This window comes from Dryobates pubescens, chromosome 22 (genome assembly GCF_014839835.1).
Source record: "Dryobates pubescens isolate bDryPub1 chromosome 22, bDryPub1.pri, whole genome shotgun sequence".
In the NCBI taxonomy this organism is placed as follows: domain Eukaryota; kingdom Metazoa; phylum Chordata; class Aves; order Piciformes; family Picidae; genus Dryobates; species Dryobates pubescens.
In genome coordinates this window covers 10,913,288-10,940,133 of record NC_071633.1, presented here as the reverse complement: position 1 = coordinate 10,940,133, position 26,846 = coordinate 10,913,288, and the positions used below count along the sequence as shown (strand labels likewise).

Here is a 26,846-nt window from a genome sequence, read left to right as displayed (position 1 = left end):
GAGCTCAGAGTATTAAAAATTTTGTGGGTGCTTCATCAGAATTGTATCTCATATTTTAACTCTTGAGTAAGTTTTCTTGAGAGGCTTCTGAATACTTAGAAATAAAAGGTTTTTTTCTGGGGATAATAAGCCTTTAACAAGAAGAGATCAAAAAGGATATGTTGTAGAATTTAGAGTTTCATAATTCCTGAGATGTTAAAACAGTTTTACATGTGTAACACTAGAAATTAATTTCAAAAACTGAAGAAGGGCCTGTTTCATACCATTTAACCACAGGCATTTACATTCACCCAGGGCTGTTCGCATAATTGCTTGAGAGAAACATGAACCTTCAGAGGAAAGTCAGCCCCTCTTGCACTGAAACTATTTTCCAGAGGTACCTGCTTCTCTCCCCTGAACACACCAAGAACAGCTCCAAACTCAGACACACCCCAAAGCACATCCAGTTATCTGGATTGAATCAGAGCCAAGTTAATTGCAAACTTGTGCATAAAAGTGTAGAGGTACTCATGAGAGTGCATGTCATTTTCAAAGAAGTTAAAACAGCTGACAATGGGTTACTGTCGGCTGATGCTATCAGTCCCCTTCCCTCTGTGTTCAGAGACTATCTTTGATGGTGCAAAAACTATTTGAGCACTGAAGTCCCATCTTTATTTCTCATGGATGGAAAGTCAAAATACTGCTTGCATGTGTGTTTATGCTAGTCCCCGTTTCCAAATGAACTTACCATCATCAGAATCACTATCTGAATCCTGATTTATGAGCTCATTCTTTCTCTCTAGAGCCTGCTCCAGAGCAGCTTGCAATTTTCTAGGTAATAGTGTGTCTTCATCATCCATCTGAGAGAGGAAAACAAAAGAAAATATTTAGGTCACACTAATCTATGTAACAACTACAGCAAATACTTCTGCAAAGTTTAAAATCCAAAGTATTTCATACCTACTAGGAAAAACCTATGTGCAATTGTCATATATTTCTAAACAAAATTTGTCATGTTTTAATGAGATTAAAGTCAAGAATGATAATCCAAAGAGCATGGTAAACATATATAATCTTGGAATCAGGTCTTTCCATGACAGAGTCCAAATTGCTGTTTTTCACTAAATACACATTGTGCCAAGCCTAGCTACATGTACACACAGCTGCTCTAGGCAGCTTCTTTGGTTCTGTACAATTGTTTTCACTTATGTTCTAGCATATCTTGTTTTCTGAGTTTCCCCTTATTGCTCTTTTCATGTTATTTAATGCTTGTTCAGCAAAAGCAAGTAGACACAAGAATTTTAGCTCTGCAACCAGTATTCACCAGGTGTGTCTTTTGGGGAATCATACAAGATAGTTTACTCATCTAACCTGCAGACTGTTAACATTTTTTAAAGCATTTAGTGCCCCATTACTATCAGGAGATGGCGAACCTTCATCTCCCTATTTACAAGGCTTCTGCTTTTCCTACCACATTAAACTGATTCTTCACCTCTCTTCTCTCACTCAGCAACTTTTCACTGCAATTTTTGTTCTCTTCGCCTCCAAAAGTGTGAGTTTTCTTGCTAGCAAGACTTTATTATTTTTGGATGATATCTTTGTGCTGCAAATAAGTTCTTGATTTGACAGTCACAGCCTGGGTCCCTTTTGCATATGAAATAGAAAACAAGCACTTCCCCTCCCCACCCCACCCCCATCTCTTTCCCACTGCATAATTCCTGCCTAGCATCTCTAATCAAATAAACCTAATCACACTGTAAGATTAAACAGCTTCTTAGACTGTGTGGTAACATTTTGAGCTATACTTTACCTGTCTGATGAATCTATCAGATCCCAGGTTAACCATCAAAGCCTAAAGAAAAACAAATACTACAGTGAAATATATCTGAAGAGACAGAAAACATTCATTTGTGTCTGCCTTTTAATAGTGAAAGATGATCTGAATGGTCCCAAGCCTCAACATGAATCAAATTCCTACTGTTGTGTGATTTATTGAACAAGAATGATTTTTTTTCTTTAGAGTTTAGTATCTAATTTATCATAGGTAGATACAACAGATAAATGGTTAGGCAGGCCTTGTTTTCTTAAACCTAAGCAAGTTGTTGCAAATCATTTTTGTAAAGGTGCAGATGAAAAATTTCAGAGGGGGTTAATGAAAACAGTGTCATCTGAAGCAGCAGGGCTTCCAAAGGGCAAGGGTGTCAAATATTCATGATGATGAAGCAGCAAAGCTGAGAGACAGAGCTGGTGTGAGGAAGCAATGCTAGGGAAGTGTGAGGAAAACAGAGCAGAGATTCACATGGGCCAAAGGCACAGGGAGCCTTGAAAGTGAGCACAAGAAAACTTTATTCAAAAATTACTTGAATATTTTGGTGGCATTTTCCTGGAAGAGCTGATGAAGTACAGCTCTCATTTAATTTCCAATGTAGTATTAACAAGGTCTTAGAAAACCAACCAATAAACAAAAAACCCCAAACAACAACAAAAAAAGCCTTTAAGATTTTATTTTCTGTGCTGGTTATGGCTTCACATACAACTTCCATTAGCATTAATATTTGTCTTAGCAGATGGCACTTCATGTCATCATGTTCTTGTTCCAAGCACAACAAAATCAGAACAAATCAGCATATTTACATTGTATGTATTTACTGACCAGGTTAACACCCACTCTCTTTGTCAAGGTGCCATGTATGGGAAGAGGGATGAGATAAGAGAAAACTAAACGTATTACTGTGGTTTTACCAAGAGGCAGTCGCCCATGAGAAGTAGGCAAAGAAAAAACAAAGAGGCAGATTAAAAATTAAAGATGTGAGAATTTATGTGTGAGTGCAGGCCCTCTCCAGGGTGAGGGCAGCTTTACTTCAGGCAAAAAATTCTGATGCCAACTCCTACCTCCTCTACAGGCAGCTCCTTCAGTTTAGGCAGAGAGCTGGAGAGCAGTCCCACCAGGAAAGGGGTTGGGCAGCACACGATGTCAATCATGGATGAGGGCAGAACAGGAATGAAGGTGTGCTGCCAGGAGAAGGGGTACAGCAGGGCTACTACGGCATGCGAGCAGCTTGAGAGTGTGCTGGAGAGAGAGGAACAACCATGTTAGCCAAGGTTCTTTTTTTTTTTTCTCCAGAACAACCACCACCTGCTGACAAAATTAGCAAGTACTTGAGGGGCACTTCCATCACTTCTAACTTCAGGCAGCCGGGGTCCTCTTTCAGTCCCTTGCACTCTGTTTTACAGTGTGGTTTCTCCTCCATGCTTGCCTCTAGGTAACTTGAAAATAAAGCCCAAAATCTAGAATCAATTTGTTTCATGATAGCAGCGAGGAGACCCTTTGATCCAGAAGACCAGGTTTAATGTTCCAAACAGTACTCAATAGCAGACACTTTGGATGATGCTTAAAATCCAAAAGCAATTAAATTCTTCAATTCTTTGTTGTTTTAAACATGTCAGTAGTAAAACTGTATAATACCAATATTCTTATGTCAAGCTCTAATGCACAGAATTAACAAATCCAAATGAAAACCTCCTCAGACATTGAAAGAAAAAACAAAACAAAAATCCCCACAAGCAAACCTAATAATCAATACTTACTCCAAAGAAAGCCTAGTAAAAGCAAGACATTTTTAAAAGTTTATATATTTTTATGACAGCAGCAATATTTTATTTGGGCTGTTGACCAACTCTAGTGATAAAAGGTATTAACCTTGCTCAGTAGAGTACTCTGAAGTACACATTGGTATTCCCTAAGCATTAAGGCTTGATATCATTCATAGAAAATGTCTTGCATTCATTGTCCTTCCCTTGCTGAATCTGATTCCCTTTTACAGTCACATGGTCTCCAAATGTTAGAAATAAAGGAGCATCATTACCAAGCTAGTTTTTGCATCAAGAGAACAAAGGCAGGCCCTCCATTTCAGAGCTTTGATTTTTGGACTGAGTTACAACATCTGCTTTGTGCAGGCTGGGGATGACAGAAATTTGGATTTTCACCCAGTCTAGCATGACTGAGCTGATTTTCACAGGGCAAAGTTCTGCTGTGCTTAACGTAGCCACAAAGAACTGTAACTAACTAACCACTTTAGAGCTGTTACTGCTTGAGTAACACTACACTACTGCAACACTTGGTGGAGACTTTAGGTGGCATCAGACCTCCACTAGAACAACCCTCATGAGCATTTCTAGTTGATTATTCCTAGGCCAGGAGAGGTTTCACCTGTATGTTCCTGTCAGTGATTAACCTTTGAAGCTTGCTGAATGGGAATAGTGAGAAATAGAGGACAAATAAAGAAAAGGTTGGTGAAGGGCAAATGGTGTCTTTTACTGCAGATAAACTATTGGGTTGGTTTTACTTGACATTTCCTTTAAGAACTATCAATCACAGCATGTTTTTGTAGCATATGTTGCCTGACACGCATTTCCTGTAAAATTATGTACTTCTCCAAGAGTTGTTTGGGTTTTTTTAATGTCAGGCAGCAGTGCTGTCATTGCCTCTTATTTTGGTCTCGAGTGCCTATCATAACAAGCACAGTGGTGTGTTTCAGAAGAGCTGTGGAGCATGGTACAGACTCCCAGCACTTTCTCAAGCTGACATTAATAACTCTGTGGCATTTTCAGCTACTACAAATTCAGTCATCTTTGCTGAGTGACTAAAAAAAGGGCCACATTAAGCTAAAAGCAGGAAAACAAACATTCTTCTGATATTCAGTTAGTGCTCTTTTCCTTTCGATAGAATGCCCTTTTGTAAGTTGTTGTTTTACACGCGATGCTGTGACGTAAATCAGCCCCTGCATCCTCTCCTGTGTGCTATTCCCACGCTGGGGGAGGCTTCAGTCTCCAGTCCAGGACACTGGTTTCTCTTCCAGAGTTTTTCTGGGAGCTAGCTGGGGCAAGGCAGCAGCCGAGCACAGCAAGCAGCCATGCAGGGGGGGTCTCCAGTGGCAGCAGCCTGCTCTGCTCCAGCAGCATCCTGTGGGGCACACTGTTGCCCCTGTCCATACCTTGCCCTGTGCATTTTAAGGCTCTGCACACGTTTTTCAATATTTACCCTCAGGAAATCTTTCCCTATGAGACATCCCAGGCTGACCCCCATGGAACACTCGCTCTGAACTCTGGGTCTCCAGAATCGCCTGCTGCCCTCCCTCCCAAGCACTGCTTGTGCAGAGGGCAGCCAGAGTCCCACAGGCTGTTAGCAGCTCCTGTTTGTTCAAAGTGCCTGTGTCTCTTTCTGTAGCTGGAAAGATTCATATTTAGAGAGGATACACATCTTTCACATCGGCGTGAGGTTTCTGCATTCGGTAAGGTAAAATTCAGAGGTGATGGATGTAAGGGAATCCCAGTTAAAATCTCTAAAATACGGCTCAGATTCTTTTAAAAGGATATCATTCATGAGAGTTGTGTTTGGTGAATTTGAAAAGCAAGCCATGCCCTGGCAGACCAAGTCTGCTCCAGCTCTTCCTTTCAAGATGTGCAACCCATGCATTGTCCCACTGTTCTTGTCTGTATGCAATGAGAAGTAAGGGCAGAAGATTTCTTTTCTTTCAGGTGTGTGAAGCACACAAAGTAAAGCAACAGAGCAGTCAAAGAAATTAGATTTCAAAAATATTTTCACTTTTAATGGTCTAGGGCAGTTTTGGTAATGCAGAGAGCTGGTTTGGGGAGTGGGCATTTTCATTGGGTCTGTGCTGTTTTAACAGGAATTCTGCTTAATGTTCTAGCTGTCATTCTACTGAAAAACACTTCTTATATTACCTATATGCAGGTAATTTTATACATGGGCACAACAAACCAAACTAACAAGGAGCATAAACCATCACTTAGCTCAGAGGAGAAGTGCTGCTGGAGTCATGTACTAGTGGGGTACAAGCTGTGATGGTGCTTGGGCCCTGGCCACCCCCACATGGCCCGGGGCCAGCACCACACTGGTGTCTGTGTCCCTCCAACACATGGCCAGTGCCACTGCCCAATGCCCACAGCACTAACACCAAGCTCTCATCCTACCCCAAAGACCTGGACTACTCTGCTGGCCTGTGGTGCTCTGGCTGCTGAAGTGGCCTTCTGCCTAAAGCCAGCAGCACATCTCCTATCTGTCAGTTACAGGCTGTTCTGCATGCATGTCACTGTACACACAAAGTCTACCAACAGTAATTGACTGAAAAGGTGACTGTGTTTGCAAGTTTTGTGGGATAAGAGAATGGCTATTATCTAGCCATACTACACAGCCTACACCACTGAACTCATCCTATTAGCCTGTACTCATCCCAATTGCTTGCTACAGCAGAATTAGTGAACAGAAAAATACCCAGTTTCAATTGATTGCAAAACACAGGCAATCCACTCCACTTCTTCCAGCTTGCTTTTTTCCCATGTTTGTAATTTTGTTTAAAATTATTTGCAATTTGCTGAGGGTTTGGTCCTTCTTATGCCTCTTATGCACTAGACTGAATAAAAAACCCTACTTCAGTGTTTGATCTGAAACGTGAAAAAGAAACATGAACTGAGGGCAAAGAGGCTGGGATGCAAAACTAAGGGATGAGACAGTCACTGGTTGCACTGAATGACACAAGCATCAAGGAAACCAATGGATACAGATAAACCAATGGAGAGATGGATAAAGCTCTATCACACACATCTGAAAAGACAAGTTTCCTCCACAACAGTTATATTTACCTGTACGCAAGAGACTGAATATTATGATCAAACCAAAGATCAGCTTATTGCTATTCAACTCAAATTAATTCCAATGCAGCAATTTTATCTGGACACTGGTAGGAAATAAAGTACTTCTGAGGGTTACAGAGCAGCAGGAATTATAACCAGTTCATGCCTGGCTTTGCCAATTAAAACAAAGCATGAGGGGACAGGCGAAATGCCGGGCTGGGCTTTGATTCAGCAAAGCATTTCAGCACGACTTCATTATTTCATTATTAATTTCAGCACACTTTCAAAGTATTTCATTATGGTGAAATACTCTGCTGAAATGAAGCTTCAAAGACCTTTTCTTTTTCATGAAATCAGTCTGCAAGTACACCCACAAGACATGATAGCCCCTTTTGAACTGTGAGTGCACTGCCTGCTCTCTGAATGGCTGTAAAGTCAGCCTCTCCTCAGCAAGGCATGTTTCAGCTTCTGAGATTTGAATAATTTTTCACTTTTCTAGAAGCCCTTCAGGGCTAAAGCAAAGTACAGAGAATCCTTCAAGCTTTTATAAGGTCATTTGGAAGTAGAGATTGTAATTTTTTAAGCTATTAAGTAATCTTAATTTAATTTTACAATATTATTAACATATTTATTAAATTTATTTATACAGTAATATGATTTCAAATTAAATAATTAGATTTCAACCTCCTGGATTGAGAATTGCCTGTGGCAGAATCCTTCTGTAAAGGACTCATCTCCATGCAGGGGTAGACAGGGAGGACTCCTCTGCTACTGCCAAGGCACCTCTTCTGAGCTGACCTTTGGGAAAATCTGTGTAGGTGCAGGAAGTTCAGGATGAAGTGGCTGCATGTGCAACTTGAAAGAAGTTCTGAACATTCTGGATTCCCTGTCACTATGTCTGACCTTTCTCTAGAATAAGCAATGAGATGTTTAACATCAAAATAGTGGGTACACATTACATGGAGATTTGAGAGAGTTTAGACTGTAAAAGCCAGAGTAATATTTTGCATTGTGATTTAATTTTTTAAAAGCAAACAATTAAGTATGAGGTAAACTAAGAGTCGTGACATAAGGTCATTAGTAGCTGTCCTACAGTACGCAGCTAATACTGTATCTCTGAGCATCTCTCTATCTGACATCCTTCTTTTGGAAGGATTTGTCCATCTTTTGGATATGGACACATCTCTATGTGTATATTTTAGGATACTTTTTCTCTTGATGTCAGTGAGACCTGCCCATAGAACACTCTGCTCCTGCTGTCTAAATAAAACAGGGAATTCCCTAGTGTAAATATGATCGTGGCTGAGCACAAGACACATAATTCACAGGAGGATCGTGATGAGCCAAGTCTATTTGGGCCAACTAAAATGCAGCAGCCAGTTCTAAACATTTCATAACTTAATCATTACACACACTACAACAAATGCTGCTACAGATGATCTCTGCAACTGGGTAAAGAGGTCTCCAGAGCACAAATGAGAAATCTCTCCCGTCTACTATGGACTGTAGTATGTATTGCCCGGTCTTAGCAGTGAGCTAATGACTCTCTCTTAATCCCACACTCTACACAGAAACTTGACAACGAAAAAAGATTATTCCAGATATAAACATGTCCTAGGGTGGACAACAGATTTAGCAAACCAGGAATACTGCTGTTGCACCATTCTCATCAGCCTCCAGAGCCAGGCTTCCCTGACACGACAAGCAGCATCCTGACACAGAAGTGAGAACCTGACTGTTCTTTTGCCAGGGGTGAAAGGCTGAGCAAGTCACAGTGGCTGTCCTAATGTGAATGCTGACACGTTTGCTGCAAGTGACCTTTGTGATAGCTCAACAGAGTGCAACCAAGGCCTCAGCGATAGCACGAGCGGGGAGAGGGGGGCACAGACTGAGGGGGAAATGCATATTTTCCACATCACATCAGCCCAATTATCAATTATTGTCTTTTGCAGAATCTATGCTTACAACTCAAAGAGCGTAGCTACTTAACCCTCAGACCCCTCAATGGTGGTTTTTTCCCTTATGAAAACAGGCCAAACCCATACCTTGTTTTCCAAGAAATGAGTCACACTTCAGGTTTTATCTGGTGCTTTCTACAGTGCAGTCTGAGAAAAGCCAAGCTTGTAAAGTTCTCATAAAACAATTTCAGAATGGCTTCACCTGTCTGCTGAAAGCAGCACTGCAGTTCCTTATCAGTGGGACACCAGTGATGCAGTTATTGTGGGACACAGTCCAGTGATTGCTGAAGGTGAGTTTCAGAGAGCTCAGACACCAGTTCCTCTGTGCTATTGATGGTGCCAGGCAGGAGACTTTTTTATGATAAACACAGTGGTTACAACCCAGTTTCTGGACTTGTCAAAGTAATTCAGATTTTCAGTATTCTGTAACTCATTAGGGGATGTTATCAAAGAAGTAGTGCATGGGTCATGTTGAATATGCAGAAGGCTATTTTATGTTTGTTTTTAATCCAAATATTGCAAACCAAAATTTATGCAGTTCCCAAAACGTACCATAACTTTACACAAATTAGTAAATTATGTTACTTCATTAAGAGCTGCATTTTCTGAATCTAGCTCCTCCCTTCCTGCAACACCTGAGTGACAGTCTGAGGTCCCACAGATAGCCTGCAAGCCACAATCCTGGCTCATGGCACACACGCAACGTTGCATCACACAGAGCTGGGAGATGCAGACCAGAGAATGCACTGTCAGATCTCTCTCTTGGAGAACAACTTTGAAGTATTTAATTTTAAAGAAAGCAGAGTTGATTAAAGAGGAATGTGGTTTTAACAAAGACATTAATTTTTGCTTCTGTAATATTTCTGTGTAAGAGGCACAGGAAAGTCCCTGGAGAAAGAGACATGCAAAGTGCCCTTCAGAACAAGGATTTGGCTTTTCAAGGAACTGGCATTCAACTGTACTTTCCAGAAAGCTCAAGCAAACGGGATTTTTGGCAAAAAGTCATTGCTTCCACACATCAGCCACCTGCCCAAGCTTTGTTAGGTGGTTACAAAAATAAATAAATAAAAATTAAGTGGAAAGCTATCCTTAGTGCCCACAGAGTTACCCAATTAGTCCTACAGGACAGTCTCTTAGCAAAAATCTACAACAAAAGTGGTTCTGGCCCAGGTGCTCCAGAGGAATGTTAGTGACTTGTTCTTTCCACACTGGGACCTTTGGTCCCACCAGTCCTTGTTAATGTTCAGACTGGTGGTTTCAGATTTGCAGGCAATCATTGCACTATTACCAACATGATAGCTGTAAAGTAGGATGAAGAATTTTTCTAGGTAGTAACAAAGGAAGAAAAAGCCAATCCTTACCCTTCTCATTCAAAAACTGAAGAGAGGGGATCTATCTAAATCCTGTTATAGAGAGCTAGAGGAAACGTTGCAACTTACTGTCATATGGTTAGTGCGCTAATGAGCAATCCAGAAGAGAATTCTTATCCCATTCACTTCCATGGGAAAGGGGAAAGGAGGGGGAATTCTGTCGCATAAATCATAAGTGGAAAACTTACTTTTTCCTTCTGTAGAGCCTTGGCCAAAGCCCTAAGTGACATGAATAAATGCCACTGGAAAAGAGGGCAGGAGGAAAGAGGGGGAAAAAATCAGACAAAGCTCTACCCCTTTGTGGTATGGCATACTAAAAATGCCATTGAAGGTTATTGCAGATTTAAAATGTTATTATTGGTTTGCTTTTCTCTGAGACAGCAGAATCTTAAGCCAGAGACTTAGAAAGTTCATTTTGTTTCTTGGGCTCTGTCTTCTGCCTGACATTTTTCTGCTATCTATGTACAGCTCCTCTGTTGGCATAGTCATCAGACAATCTAAGTGCCAAAGAAGTGCAATCCAAGTGGTACAAAATGTGAGAATCTCTTGAGAGGGGGGAATAAAGTACAAAACTTACCTCAAAATTCTTCAGAGACAGCTCTGCAAGTTACCTTAAACCACCAATTCCACATCACATTGAACAATTCTAGCATTCAGGCCATAAGACAAGACACTCAGCATCTTGCAGCACTGGGCTGCACACAAGTGTCCTACTCAAAGACTATGAGCTGTGTTTGGCCAGAAAGAAAGAAGCACAATATCAAGAAATTCCAGCTACATCAGGCCAAATACTCAAACGTTACAGAAGGTTTAAGGGTTTTTTTTCACTATGTATGTTTCTACTTAGTGATACCTCATGGTGCAGCTGGACTGAGAAAAAGCCTCACAAAAGGAAAGCACTGGGAGGCAACAGAGACTCAGACTCCAGAGGATGCTGCTTCTATGAAAGATGAAGGGAGCTGCAAGCTGTTCTCCTGTAGATAAAGCAGGGGTGGTCTGAGGTTCAAAATCACTCAACAGGAGCTGATCTGGCTCTCACTGGAGGAATGGAAACTCTGGTTACTTGCATGAGAAATGGATGTTTTTGCTGTAGACTAAATGGTGTCTTCTAGGCATGGTTACATATTGGATAATTATACAAGGACTCATTCCTTCCTCTGCAGAAATTGATGGAAGAAATTCTCCAGCTTATGTTCAGCATGTCAGACCATACAAGTACAAGAATCCTGACAGTATCAAGAAAGCACTGCAAGATCTTTGGATGAAAAAATACCAGAAGAAATGTCAGCCATTAATACTTCTCTTGAGTTTAGATCTGGGAGCTGTTACACATCCCACAGGTACAGTAGCTTGCATCTCTAAACTTCTCCCCCTTTGATGCACCTCTATTAACTATAAAAAAAGCTTTCCCTGTGACAAAGAACTGGACTTGTAGCTCAAAACAGGGCTGTGCCAGATGTGACCAAGAAAAGACATAGTTGTGTCTCCTCAGTCTGTGCTCAGAAACTGTACAGACCAGTTACAGACTGGTAACAGTAAATTCTCCCTCAAGTGGTTTTATGGCGTGTATTTGTTGTCAAATTTCTCTCACCTTTTTTGTGTGGAGGTTTCTGTGACAGGGGAAAGTAAAGGAAACCTTTATTAGTGGCCAAAGTTCAGTGTGTTTACTGAGCATACATTCTCTCTTTGTTCTAACACACATGTTTTTATCTTTTAAGCTGCAGGCTGGCAGATTTTCCAGGCATTACAATAGGTCAGACTACTGGAAAGGAGCATTCCCAGGCAGCAGGTGAGTGTAGTTAGGCCTATCTTTGCCCTGATTATAAGAATTATATTCTACTTTTGTTAATAAAAAATAAGCAATAAGAAAATAGGGAATGAGCCTTCCCTTTAGCAATCTGTTCAAGAGTTTAGCTACTCTTGCCTTTCCACTTGACCTTGCTACAAGGCAGAGGAACAATAGTTTACTCTTACTGCTAAAACACTTCTACGTACCTCCTATTTAAATCTGCATGTTTTAACTTGAGCTACAAGATCATGCTACGATTTTGTCTGCTAGATTAAAGGATCCCTAATATTGTTTTACTGGGAAGGCACTGAAGCTGCCTTTCAACTGCTAACTGTGCTGCATTCTAGCATGGCCTCAAGTCCCAAAACAACAGAGTCAAATGTGAGGACAAGCATCAGCTCTCCCCAGCCATCCCGGGCATAACATGGACAGCCCTAAACTGTCTCTGTCCCCGAGATTAGGGAAATGCCTTTGTTTGTTCTGAAAGCCTTTGCCCTTGAACACAAGTACACTCTGCTCCCCTTTTGCTCTGCAAAGTTAACAGAGACGTGCCTGTGGGATGACTTCCCCCAGTATTTACATATTTATGCTTTGTCCTGCATTAGTCAATGTTTCTGTCTGGAGCCTAGAACCTTTGTCCAGGTCTGGGATCTGCCTGGACTTTCTACAGTTGTACTGGAAGATAAGATTCCTCCTGGCAGTCCAAAATACTTTGGGAAGGGTTAGGGATGTGTGCTGGCAGAAGGGCAGAGAAACAATGAGGGAAAAAACCTCTCCTTGGGTAGACAAAGTCATCTGTGGTCCTCCCTAAGGGAGGAAGACACTTAAATGCAAGAACTTTAGCTGCACTGAAGTTTATGGTCATCTAACATTGCCTCACCCTCATTCCCTTAGATCTCCCTTGCACACAGGTGAAAATTTGTGTGTTTATTCAAAAATTTATACTATCTCATGAGGTCCTGTGAATTCAGCTGGCTCATACCTAAGGATGGTGCACAATAGACACCTTTCAGTGGCAACACCAGCCTGAAGTCTGCCCATCTCAATGCTCCTGCCCAACTCCAGCCCCAACACCCTGCTGTACCCATCTCCCAGGACTTTCATTTTAGGGTACATTTCCAAGATCACCTATATGGTTTAGGAGCATAAAACCCATTGCTGTCAACTGAGAGATTTTTCCCTTGAGACTCATCTCCTGATTCATCCTAAGTAGCTGAAATATGTCATATAAACCAAAAATTCACAACAATTAAAAACTGTTTTGTATTTTACCAGAGTGGGGACTCTACAAAAGCATTTTATGCCCCCTAAAGCTTCAGAAAAGGCCGCTGAAAGGAATATTCTAAGAGTTAATGCCCACAGCAAAAGACTCATCCAAACACTCCCACTGACTCCAGCTGGTGTTGGTCTTGACCCACATGTGAAATATAAGCAAAATATGCTGAGAGTCCTTCACAATACAGTGAGTTTTATTTATGAAAAATGGGGTTATAACAAAGGGACATTGAGATGCCCAAAGTCTTGCTTTCCTCCCCTTCAAAGATCCAGGGGAAAAGAAAAAGAGACTTTGCATCACCTCCTCAGCAAAAAAGTCCACCAATTTGTTTCCCTAGCATAAAACTGAAACAAGCAGATAAATATTTTTCTTCCAGTGTTTGTTTTCTATTTATTTTCTGTTGCTACCTTTGTGCCTGCAGCAATGCCAATGTTCCCTGAGCCTCAGAAGCCAGTGGGTTTGCATCTGCTGCCTACCCTTGCAAACCCCAGAGGACTGCACTGGAGCAGCTGGCAGTTGTGGGACTGTTTCAGGGTTGAGGTGAACAGGAAAATTGGTGGGAATATAAATAGGGGCTCTTGGATGAGATGGGGATTGGAACTGGGATGGGACATGACATCTAAATTGTCCTTTCAGCAGATGTTTAAGGGATTGGAGCTTTAGGTTACATCTTTAGTGTTATTAATTTGTTGTCTTCTTGACCAGTAATGAAAAAGCAAAAAAGAAAAAAAAAAGAAAGGTCACTGCTTAACTTCAAAATTTAATTTGAATTTGCCAAATAGAATCAGGGATTTGTTCACCAAATTTCAAGCAGAAAAAATATATAAGCAACTTACTGGGAAAAAAAATCCTCAGGCCTAGCCACATACCTACCCAAGGAAGCCTCACAGTCCTGTCACTCAAAACTTTACTACTGTTTCCTCATTGCTGGTAGCATCACTTTCTGTCTTGAAAAATGGCAACTCATCTGCACAAAGGTCGAAGACTATAAATGTTCACATTCTAGATACTGTTAGAACCATAAATAACAATTTATTGAATGAATCTCACTTCACTAGGCATGACTTACCCAAATTTGTATAATGTGTGAAATCATTTATTGCTTGGAGACCTGTTAAACAGGCAGCCACAAAAGCCCATTGGATCTCATTGTTTGAAGCCTAAACCTCAACATCATTTATTTCTAAGCTAGTTTTTGGGTACATGCAGAAATCAAACCCTTGTAAAATCTTTTTAATTTCCTGCTCTCATTCTTTGGGCCCACAGACTGGACCTGTAAGTTATTTCACTTTTTTTTTTTCCCACCCCCACATTACTGGTAAACTTCAGTTTCAGCCATGATGCCCATAAACAAAATCTGTGTCAGACAAGGCAAAGGGTCCAAGACAGACAGTTATTAGCTCAAAGCCAGAGTGTTTCATTTTAGACTTCATCCCCATTTAAACCATGAAAGCCTCAGTAAGTATTGAATTTAAATCCTCTATCAATTTCTGCAGGCCTTTGTCAAAGGACTCATTATTAGTTTCTGTTTTACAGTACCTCCTAGATCTCCATGCTGAGAGGGGCCACACGGTACCAATAGAGCTGTGTACACACACACAGAGCAAGAAGCCATCTCCCTCCTGGAGCATTCAGAATCCCAGACAGATCAGGCAAAACGCAAGAATGAGGAGCTACTTTTCCAGCATGTTTCACACAGCAGGTTGGAGGGTTCAGAAGGAAAGCTCAGGATTCACAAGTCTTAATCCAGGGCCTTACCTACCACATTGGATTGTGTCACACTCTTTTTAAACAAAAGAAATTATGTGTATATAATAGAGGGTACATAGAGATATAAAAAGTATACAGCTCTAAGCCTTTGTATAAGAAGGGTCCTGTCCCTTATTACAGGAGCAACCATGGAACTTCATAAGCCCCTGGATCCACCTGAATCCTCTCCCTTCTGAAAGTACATGCTGGTGGCCTCTAACCAGATGGGTCACCCTCATCTCAGCAATAAGAGCTGTTGCAGGAGAATGCAGTGCCTGAATACATGCTCACCAAAAGGGATCTTCATACTTTCTTGTTTGTCTGGTCCTGGTGCCCTATTTCTGTGTGCCAAAAGGGAGAGCAGCAGGGCTTTGCCTGTAGGCAGGATGCTGCCATCCTCTGCTCTGAGGCCTGTAGGATTAGTCAGCCATCAGGAGAAAAGGAATTGCCCAGGCAAGTCTGAGCACTTAGCTTCTAGTCAGGCTTGCAATTTGTATAGAACCCTAGTTGCCTGATGATGTCCTGGGTTACCATGAGCCCTCAGCATTGATAACTTAGCTATTTTCCAAGCCAAGCTGTTTTGATTGTGTCCAAGTGGGCTTAGCGTTGCTTGCTTTCTCCAAGCAGCGCCCAGAAACGCAACATGTCATGGTCTAGGCCAGCAGTCCCAGAGGAAAGTCCCAGGGAATGTCTGTTTTCTGTCCTCACAACTGAAGATAACTCCTACAGCAAGCCATCCCTGGAGAGCTGTGCCTGCAGTCCATGGATCAGCCAAACCACAAAGGAGTAACTGAGAACTCTGAGGGAGGACAAGAGCTGGTGGCAGCATGGCACAGCCCTCATTTTCTCTGTACCATTTCTGTGATTTTATACTCAGATCAAGGAAGGAACATTCTGAGTCACAGTCAGACTTGTGGGTGCCACTAATTCTGCAAAATGAATGGTAAAATAGAAACAGACAGGGTGAGGCAATTAAGCATGCTGTAGGAACAGTCAGATGGAACACACCAACTGTGTGTTCAAAAGCCACCTGCCCCTTACTCATAGTGTAACCCACATGCCTACTAAAGTACTGCAGAAGCCCTGGTCTAGCTACACAGGCATTTATGGGAAATTAAGTCATCCCAAATGGTCATTCAAACTTAGAGTTACTGACAGGGAAGGGAGGAAAAAAATATAAAAATGTTCCTGTCATTCTGAACAAAAAGGACAGCTAAGGAAGTAACTTTATAACCTGTGAAGGGTCTGCAGCTTTAAGAAATTCTCCCCTAAAGGTTGTAAAGCTTTTACTATGCAAAGTATTTGTGCTATTATATACACTGGCGGCCACTAAGGGCAGCTATTATTTCTGGCAGTCATTCAGAGAAGGTCGGGGCTGATAAAGTGTTTAACAGAGTTTGTTTGGGTAGATCCATCTGTGTTTTTAACCACCCATACAGTCTTTTGTGTCCTTTTAAAAGACACTGGATGTTCCCAAGTCTAATAAATTACAGTCTTGATCTGCCATCTTTTACTATTTAGCTAAGAATGTGTTCTTTACGATGTCCACACTTTTCTATATAGATTACACAGGCCTCTAAAAAAGGCATGATACTTTGCTGCAGCCTACACACAGAGCTCCCACTTCCTTGGTAAGGACCATATGGACTTGTGACCTGTTGCTTTTACTTCTTATACCTTGGGATAAGTTCTTGCCTCAGAGAATCCAAAGTGGGGAGATTGCAATGTAAGTGCAGGGAAGCAAGAGGCATGTTGAAAGGATGTAGCAAGGAGCCTAAGATGCAGCTTGGAAAGCAAACAATTTCAGGTCATGTGAGCATAAAGAAAAATATCCTAACTAGTTGGGATGGACCATAATAGCATTCTTAACACTCCCACTGGAAGGGTTTGGTAGTGCAGGATTTGAAACCTAGGCCTATTATAAACTCTCTGTATCATGTGGAGTAAACCAGGTGAACTCTCAGCACCCCAATTCCCTGCCTGGCTGCACTGCATGACCACAAGTTGAAGCACCTCTGTGACAAGCTCTGCTATTATTTATGAGTACCCTGTCCAAAACCTGAAATTAAATATTGGCAGGACTATCTTGCTTCAAAATGCTGTGCAAACATTTGCTGACTATGAAGCAGGTGAGTGTTGGTATTGCCAGGAAAGTCAGAGCAAGAGGCTTATATCTAATGACAACAAACAAATGTGTGCCACACCCAAGGCAAATCACTTCCATTGCTGGAACAATTATCCCCACATCTGACAACCAATCTGGACATATCATAAAGTCATATCATAAGCAGCGATAGCACTGTCCCGAGCGTGTGCTTCAGGTCCCTTTGCCCCTTACCTGAGCTTATCTGCTACAAAAATCACACGGCGCTCCAGCAGGAGGGAAGCAAAGATCCTGATGATCTGTCGAACGCTGAGACACTTGAAAAGGCATTCAAAGTCCACATGTTCCAGGCGTGAGTCCATGGGCCGCCGCAGCTCAATGACCTGAACGTATCCAACAAACACCAGTCAGCATCACTGGTCGGCGCTGACAGCACCAGGGGCACCTGGTGCCCCAGCCCTGGCCCTCTAGCACCATTCCATGCTTTCCTGTTGGGGGGACAAATAGAAAGATCCCCATCCTCTTCTGCAAACTGAGACTGGAGGCAAAGGACTCCACGGAAACGGAGCACTATACAATTTGCTATCGAGTCAGTCTGCTTGCCAGAGTACAGTGGAGTGCATTAAATCTGTTATCATTTCCAAGGGAAGCATAACACCTTGTCAGAGGTGTAAAGCTTGGCTGAGTCAAGCATATGAAGCAAGGAACTGGAAGCAGTGGAGCCAGAAGCTTACCAGATTAAAACGACCATAAAGACAAAGCAAATTTGGTTATAAACTTGGTTAGCAATTCAAATTCACATCTAGATAGGAATCAGGGCCTGAATTTCGAGGCCAAGCAAAATTTAAACCAAATTTATTTCATTTTCACTCCTGTGTGATGCATAATTCACTAGATAATACTGAAAACATTTTTGTTTTTCATAAAGATATGTACATATATATACTTAACTGGGGAGTCAGGACAAGGTCTTAGATGGTGACTTGTGACATCCCTTTAAAGTCTAATTTTCATACTTCATCCATGACCTCAGGCCCTCTCCTTCCTTTTCTCAAATGCCTTTTGCTTGATTCCTTTATTATATCTTCCTTTTACTCTGCAATTGACATGCTCAGATGTGGAACTTGAAGGCAAAGGACAGAAAAAAGAGGAGGGAAAAATCACATGAAGAAGAGAGTAACAGAGGGAGAAAAATATGAAGTGCAAGAGAGCAAATGATGAACTGCTGAAGAATTTGAGGAAATAGAAGGGAAAAGGGAAAAGCTGGCCAAATTGAAGCTATGTTGAAATCTCTGAAGACATAGTAACAGGAACATATATATATATACACACATACATATATATCCTCCTTTCCATATGCCTAAAAATAACTGTCACTTTATTGGTTTAGACTACTTTTACATTTTCATGACCATGACACCACATTCCATGAGCATACTGTACTGGTTTTAAACTGGGAGAGCCCTTTCACAGTTCCTCACAAACACACTGTTTTAAGGATGTTGTCAAGACCTCAGGGTACTGGAAACAAAACTAGTTCATACCAGTTTAGTTGTAATATTGTTTGTATTCAGTAACACAAGACTGTAAAAAGAAAATCACAGTTAGAACAGTATTTGTGTACAAAATTGATTTCTTTTAAGCCTGAAAGGCAGAAACATTCTGGTGCCAGAGTATTAGACACCCATCACTTGGGTGTTGCCTCCAACAGCAGTTTGTGGAATGATGGCATACCGTGAGTACCCCTTCACGAAACACTGCCTGCCTACCTCTTTCTCATATTCAGGAAGGTGCCCACTTCCATTCCTTAGCACTGGGATTGCAAGCTCAGATCATGCTCATGTGCCAAATCCTGAGAAGCTGGTTTTACTGCAAAACTTCCAGCACTAAAATCTTGCTGCGGGGTAGGATGCAATGCAAGTTATAGCAGCTTTTACAAATGCCATGGATGTTTTCTTTTGCCTGGCAAAGCCTTCTGCTTCAGTCTGCTCATCACAAAGAAATATACTGTCTACATCCCAATTAATCACCATCTTTGTTTAGGCCAGAGGAGCCACAATGGAAGGACAAGATTCTGTTCCTAATTAAGCTAGTGCATTCCATTTAAATAACGAGTTTGTACTAGCATAACAGAGAGCAAAGCTCAGCCAGAAGAGCTGTTTGTTTGTTTGGAATTATCTCAATGTTTTTCTCTAGGAGAGTTTAGAAACTTGAGTAGTGAATAGAGAAGTTGCAGATCCATGGTTCCCAGATATATTCAGAACAAAAAAAAAAAAAGCATTATCAGATCTTATCACTGTTACTGCAATCAGCCTTTCAGTTTTCCTTTGCTTCTCTGGAAGATAATGCTCATGCCTTAAAAATGCCTTGCAAGTCACTTCTGCAAGGAACCCTTTACTTTTCAAACCAAGTGATGTTACAAGCCCACTCTATCAAAGTCATTATACTTGCAGAGAATATGAGTCAATGTTAAAATAGTAATAGCATTGTAAAACTAACCTTCAGGAGTGTAAAATAACCCTAGAGGGGATTTTTTTTTTCCTGCTTTCACTAACTGGGCCAAATTCTGTCCCTAGAGCAATAATGTATTTCCTCTATATGCTTGTCCATCTGAGTGGAGCTAATGCCTACTTACATGAGGACACCCAGAGAGCAGAATTTGACATGGCAAATGACTAGCAAGCCTCAAATTACAAAAATGTTTTTAGGCAAGGCACCAATATTGCCATTTTCCAGGAAGGCTTATGTTGTACAGTGCTGGGCTTCTGGCTCCTTGAGTCATTAATAAAAGGAAATGAAATCTATTATATGTGTGCACACACAAACTTTCATGACATGCTTTTCCAAATATAGACTATTTCTTTGAGGGCCAATTAAAGGGTATTTATTGCCAAAAAGAGCCATCCAAGCACTGCTGGTCACTCCTCTTACTAATGCCAGGACCAGCAGTAATGAGCTTTGCAATAACAACAAGCTGTTGAACTATTCAAGTATAGTCAGCATGGAAAACTTGTACTTGCCTCTTATCTGTGTGATAAAGCCCAGGAGCACTGTAGTCTCTTAACTACAGCAGGCCAGGCATACTAGGACATTTGTGCTACAGCTTTTTTTGTAAAATACAGCTTATTAATAAATGCAAAATAACAAATACATAACAATAAACTGGCCTATAATCATCAATGGGAATGATCATTAACATATCAACACCGCTGCAGCTCCTGCACTTCTCAGTTTGAGGGTGTGCCACCTTACATGCCCTGCTCTGTGTGTCTCCTCCTGTTTTTCTTTTGCTGTTTGATATGGCAGTGGTGAGGGGGAAGCCTTCAGCTTTTAATGTTTGCAGTTGATTTTTACCTCGTTTCCAGCTCCAGGCAGAAAGGTTTTGACTTTGATTGTCTTTCCCGGTGCAGGAAAAGGAGATTCCATCAGACTCCTCATAAATGGATAAACCAAGGCAGAAGATATTCCCCTTCTCCTTTCAACCTCATCCAAGATCTAATCCATTAGTGAGACATAAGAGACAAGGAGACAGAATATGTCAGCACCACATACACTTTTGAAGCATCTTTTGAACCACATGTGCCTAAACACATGGCAGATCTAAACTTAATTTTTCTTTGCCTTGCATATCTTCACTACTGGTAAAATCTTAAGATTCAATCACACTCTAAAACCAGTACCTGTTCCAGTTACAGAATGAAGGCTGTTTGTGAGTGCAGTTAACACAGAGACAAGATAAAAATAAACAAAAATCTGTAAAGGAGAAAGACAACTCAGCGTGGTAAAAGGGATCTACGTGGTTGGGATTTTGCTTGAACAACAGTGTGAGCTGAAGGAGACAAAGATCAAGACAAATCCCACGATCACAGGCCAGGTCAGCATCACATCCAAATGTTACCTCTTGAAATGTGTATTAAGTAGAAGCTCTTCAATTTAAACTGAGAGGCCAGCAAGAAAAACTCTGCCACATGATGATACCAGCAGAGGTCCACTAGGAAAGTGCTCCTGGAAGAGTCCTAGCCATGGTAGCTGCAGTCACATTGCAGCCTGTGTTGAGCTGGAGCCAGCCGTGAGCAGCCTCATGAAGCATGCCCAGCTGTTTAGACTGTGTGCCTGCATTAAGGTCATTTGCTGTTTGATATGATTCAGAACAAGCAATCTAGTTTTGAAATAAGCAGATGGAACTTTTTACAGACAGAGAGAACTGTTATTTTCTTCTCTCTTTGGTCATATTGGCCAACATAAATTATATCACAGCTAAGTTTTCCCACATTAGACAGACCATATAGATGATAAACCTAAAGAAGATGAGAAAGCAAGCTTCAAAGAAGTTAGTGGTTTGACCTGAAATGGTGATCTTTTAACCATCACTTAAGAGGAAAAGGCCATACAAAAGTTTGTGTGTCTGAGCCAGGCATTTTCCCTTGTTTCTCTTGGAAATGGTTTTCATTGAAACAGAACATTAAAAGATACTTGAGCACAGGCTGGTGACTCAGTGATAGCTAGTGACACCAAGTGCCAACAGAGGCATGCACTGGTGCACAGTTTCCCCCTCCTCTTGCAACATGGTAAAGATCTAACTAAAGAAAAGCTGACCCTATGTAGATAGCTTGCATTCCAGTCCCTGGAAATGGCAGATAACTATAAATGAAGTTATGAATTTCATTCTTGATGTAATTTGCAGCATAACAACTGTCCCCACCAAACACAATCAGTTGCCTTGGCTCTTTACTACTTCCCACTGGGGCAACTGGTTGTAACATGCCCAACACATATTCCTTTTTCTGCAGTCATCGTTTGATGCTTTATGTTGCTGGAGTTGGTGGCCATGTATGTGTCATATCCCTGTTCCAGCAAACTTCACAACACATATGAGAAGAAGCACTTAATGAAAGTTGAATGGCAGAGGGGGTTGGAATTAGATGACCCTTGACGTCACTTCCAACCCTGACAAATCTGTCATTCTGTGAAGGTACAATTGAGTGTTCAAGTTTTATCTAGAAAAACTTGAAACCTGCTTTGAAGATACCATTCTGTATGATTATTAGAGCACAGAAATGCTAAGATTTTTATTAACACAAATGATTTACATGTTCTTTTCAACTGTATTCCTATATAAGTGAACAAGAAAAATCTGTGCGAGTTCTGTAACATTTGTCCTATCTGAGTGAAAATCTCTGGCAAATTAAGACATTTCTGTGAACACTGTACTGAAATTGGAAAAGGGGAAGGCAGCCATTTGACATCTCATTGTTCTCCACAGATCACCAGCAAATCCTATACAATACTCTGAGTGCTCGCTGGATTTTGCAGGACACGCTTTCAGAGGACTAGGAGGCCCTAACATTAATCAATCAGAAATGTTCATAGTTAATTTTAATAGGTTTGGGGGGTTTTATTAAAAGAAAAAAGAATGCTTGTGGCTCTGGAACTGACTGGCAGTTAACTGTATCTATGGCTATTCAATCCCTCCGTTTAGCTGCAGTGTGCTCATTGTCTCAAAACTCTTGTCAAGAGAAGTATTAGCTGTGTAAACCACAGCAGCGTACCATGCAGCTTTGGATTCTTTAATGCAGAGGCCAATTAAAAGTTTATCCATGCTTTCGTAGCCTCCTAGCAGTCAATAGAATTAAGCATATAGAATTCGCTTATCAAATAATCTTTTTTGTCTTAACCTCATCATTCCACAGGGTATTGCAGTAAAAGTGGTACTGGCCCATCATTCAAACTGTGGATGCCAAGAATTACAGCTCAGCACAGAACAGCTTTAGAAAACAATGGAAAAAACTTCAGTCAGCCAGATCATACAGACACCCAGATGTTCTTTGAATCAAGTGCTGCCTCAGCCACAGAAGTATTAAGACATTCTTTGATGAACCCAATAATAGGGATATCCAAAAGAGCAACTGTAAAATACAGTTGTCTCCCGTCAGAGGCAGAAATTCTTCTCATCTGGTTCATCATTGTGGATACCTCAGTAAACAACTGAATTAAAAAGCAATATTGGAAAAAATAAATGAAAATAATCTTACCTTGGAAAACAAGTCAAAGCATCCCAGGCGGCTGATGACACAATAAACTTCAGGTAGGCGTGGGCCTTTTCCACTTGGCTGATAACAGCAAAAAGGAGATTGAAACTGTATGTTAATCTGGAGCCACACAGAAATACATTTCTCTCTCTGGTCACACAGTTGGCCATCATGTGACATCTTTCGCTATCCATTTCTCCATCAAAATATCTCCTCTTGGAAAAGCATCTTATTTCTTCCAGAAGACAGGAAACTAAGAAGTGTAAATAGTGCTTATCCAGTTGGAAATCACAGCATATTGGAGCCGTATTCCAGTATCACTCCAGCACATTTCACATAAAAGCACATTTCACTCGGACTGAAACTCATGCCTGTGCTATCATTGTCCTCTGCTTCTGCTGCCGCATGAGGGCCACCCTGGGGCCATGTGCTGGAAGATGAGAACTACAATCCTAAGGCAAGTTATGACAGCCTTAGTTCCTCACTTCATGATATTCAAAGAGAGTTGAACTTGCAGAAAGCAAGATCATAGACCTAAACATAGGCAAACTGCATGAGCTAACTCACTAATTTCCTCAGATTAAGGCGTGATAAACCTGAGACTCGTAAATAGCACTAGTATGGATACATGTAGTAATACACACCCCCTTCACTCTCCTCCCTGTCATAAAAAAAAACCCAAAAAACTATGAAGACCATACTCTACAACAATCCTGTTGAAGGTGTTTCCTACAGAAGCAAATGATTTAAATAGTCATAACTGATGTCCCTCATAGGACTTTGCAGCCCTGCCTGCACCACTTCAGGGAAAGGCCTGTCAGTGCTGTATGTGAAAGAAGGGTACCACTACTTATTTACTGGAAAGCAAGTAGAACTAAGCCAATGTTGAGCATGTTAGAAAAAGCATCCTCACCGGCAAGTCCTGAGTGCAGAAAGCTGTCTGCCTGTGTACCATGTGTGCAGATGGCAGTGACATCCATGCATAGCAACTTCCCACTTCATTTCTAACAAACTGCAATGCAGCATTCCAGTTTTGTGTAGTTGCAACTGATTTTTACCAGATCAGCAGGCACATGCTTCCTAGGGACTTTTTAAACAAAGTAGCTTATTGACTTCAGACTGAGTCATTTATAGACCCAAAACACAAAGCAAGGAAGTCCTGACACTGCATCGTCCTGGAGCTCCATCCATCATGTCCAGATAGTAGCTGCAGGTACACAAGCAAACCCCAGTATCCCAGCAGCAAAAAGTGGAAACTGGGCACTGAGACAACAGGCAAGACTGCCTACTTCCCTCCATCTCATGAAGTCAGCTGTGCTTGTGCTGCATGGAGTGAAAAGGGTCTGTAAAAGAGTCTCTTGGTATCACTTAACCTCTTTGCACAGCTGTACATTATTGATATGCAGTGACAGAATCATCTCTATTAATCACGACTGTGATAAAGGAGCTGTTTCCATCAGCTTCTACCCACTTGTACATTCAGCCAAACTGGCTGATCATCTTCTCTGTATCAGTGACCAGTGTATTTTCATCTTTGTCCCATCATCAGACTCTGCTGATACAGTGATTAACTTCCCCATGGTGGGTTTGACATTCACCTGCCACACAGACATCAATCAAGAGAAACTGAGGGGTAGATGTGCTTTTTAAATCTCAATATCACAATCTAGACTTGGACAGTCAGCAGGTGCCTGCCTGTTATAATAAAGACCACCAAAAAAAAATACCAAAGCTAAGTGAATACAGATGAGTCAGTCTATTTCTGGATCCAAACCTGCTCACTATACGTCACATCTCTGAAAAAGCAGAGCCTTTTTTGTCCATATTAGGTATAAAACCCTTTCTAAAAGCACTGAGTGATTATATCAAGCATGTGGGATTTTGGTTAAAATCATTGTGTCAAATCTGAAGGAATGCCGAGGCCATGCCAGGAGCCTTGGACAGCTCCCAACCAAGAGCTGTCTCACTGAGTGCCAATAAAAACATCACATTCCTGGGTCATCAATAAGACCAGAAACAATAACTGCTTAGTGCTTACTCAAAGATTCTCGTTTATGAAATATCATTGCTTTCAAATGTCTTAAAGGCTACATGTCTGTGAGAGCTGGGATTCTTCCTTCCTTCCTTGCACTAATCATATAGAACATCCTTTTCTGTTATTTCAGAGACTTTTTCCTGCAGACAGCAGAGCCTCACAGATGCACACAAATCACCTGTGAAAAGCAGCAAGCAAAAGCACCTGCTTATTGTGCTTCAGTTTGCTTCTTTCCTAGAAAATCATTGTTTGGGACTTGACACTCTCTCCTTTCTCTGCCTGGATTCATCTCTCTTCTCTAGGGAAAATTTGGGTACTGGGTCTGGCCAACAGTACTGGTTTAATCTCCCCTCTTCCCTGAAGAGAATTCTTCCAAGTTGTAGGCTGTGTCCTCTACATGGTAGCTAACAAAGCCTCAGAGTCATGTCCTCCAGAGCTCATTCTTCTACACAAGGAATAGGTCCAGTTCAGGGTAGCTGGTGAAGTAACACAGCTGAGAGGCATCTGAGTGACTCTGCCTTGGTGCGCTGGAGAGAAAGACAGAGGGAATGACGTTTGGGTTTTGATTTGTTTTCCATTTGTTTTCATGGAGCCCAAGATATTTTCAGCCACAGTGCAGCATCACAAATGAAAATGCTAATGAGTTTTGTTGATAACAAGACTGTTTCCCAAGAGGATGAACATAAACTGACAAGAACTTGGCAATGAGACTGGGGAGCTGAGATCTGCCCTAGGGCTGGTCTGCAAGTGGCTCAGACAGTATTTTGTATAGTGAGTTTAATCTGAATTTTACTGAATACCACTCCAAAACCTGCTTTGGCAGGAGAAACAGGAGGGGTTTGCTCCAAAAAATAAGCCTGCCATTTTTTTCTTTCAAATCACACCTCTCTGCCTATGTGCTTGAAATCTAAGAGAGCCTTCTGAGATCTCCTCCCAGTCTGGCACAGTGCTGAGTCTCTCACACATTACTTTCCAAGCACAGCAGGCTGTCCCTGCAGCATGCATACTCACCAGCCCTTCAGACACACAACTCGGTGGTTTGGGGTTTTTAAGTTACTGAAAAGGCTGTGGGGTGTCAGGAAAAATCCTGGGGAATGCTAGTCCTAGCATGTTGACATCAGAGGAACCAAAGCAATGGGGGCTAAACAAGTTTTCCCTTCTGCACTTCCTCTCCCAGGATAGGCAGCAAAACCAGACCCATCAACAGCAAGAAATAAGCACCACAGTCCTATCTGCCATCTCAAAGAAGCAGAAATTTGGAAAAATGTTTTGGAGAAAACTGTAGGTGTTTAAAATCCAAAAGCTTGTCTTCAAGGCATCTTGTTATATGTGAAACGAGTTTCTAATGCCAGAGGACCCAATGAGCACAAGGCTGTCATTGGTGCTTGAGGAAGGGCAGGATGGAGGAAAGGTGGCAAAGGGAAGACAAGGTCTTTCAGGGAACTTTTTTCAGCTCCATAAAAATTGGTTTGCATCCCACAAAAGTTGCTTTCACAGTGTAACAAAATCCCCTGTCTCAGGAAATGGAGGATGACCTAGCCCCACCCTAGTGGCTGTATTTCATGTTTTAAGGTACACACTTCATGTTCAGGCATCTGCTCCTCCACTGACTCCTGGGCCAGCTTGTCTTAGCTTAGAAAAGTGCTGGAAGAGCATTTTGTACATGAAAGGGAAGAGAGAGGTAGAGAGGGTAAAACAGGGCTGTGACTGGCCAGGTGAGGCTAAGCCTTCAGCAGATGCTGCTCAAATCCCCTTTGCTGCTGACATGTGGGTATCACAGTGCCACAGCCAAGGAACAGCTCTAGAAAAGAGCCTAGCAAGTTGTGAAGACTCATGATCATGAAAAGAAAGTTAAATTAATCACTGTTATTAAAGAAAAATCTTATGTGCAGGTAAATGGCAC

General features: G+C 41.5%; 1 protein-coding gene across 1 annotated transcript in view; it reads right to left on the bottom strand.

Moving 5' to 3' along the window:
• DENND2B (DENN domain containing 2B) overlaps nucleotides 1–26,846 on the bottom strand; it is a 124,733-nt gene that overhangs the window by 2,751 nt on the left and 95,136 nt on the right. Inside the window, exons 14-19 of the mRNA XM_054171666.1 lie at nucleotides 22,912–22,989; nucleotides 20,234–20,374; nucleotides 17,114–17,262; nucleotides 2,872–3,049; nucleotides 1,790–1,831; nucleotides 728–839 (exon numbers count right to left, since the gene is read on the bottom strand). Of these exons, the coding sequence (XP_054027641.1) occupies nucleotides 728–839; nucleotides 1,790–1,831; nucleotides 2,872–3,049; nucleotides 17,114–17,262; nucleotides 20,234–20,374; nucleotides 22,912–22,989 (700 nt within the window). The remainder of the gene's footprint in view (nucleotides 1–727; nucleotides 840–1,789; nucleotides 1,832–2,871; nucleotides 3,050–17,113; nucleotides 17,263–20,233; nucleotides 20,375–22,911; nucleotides 22,990–26,846) is intronic.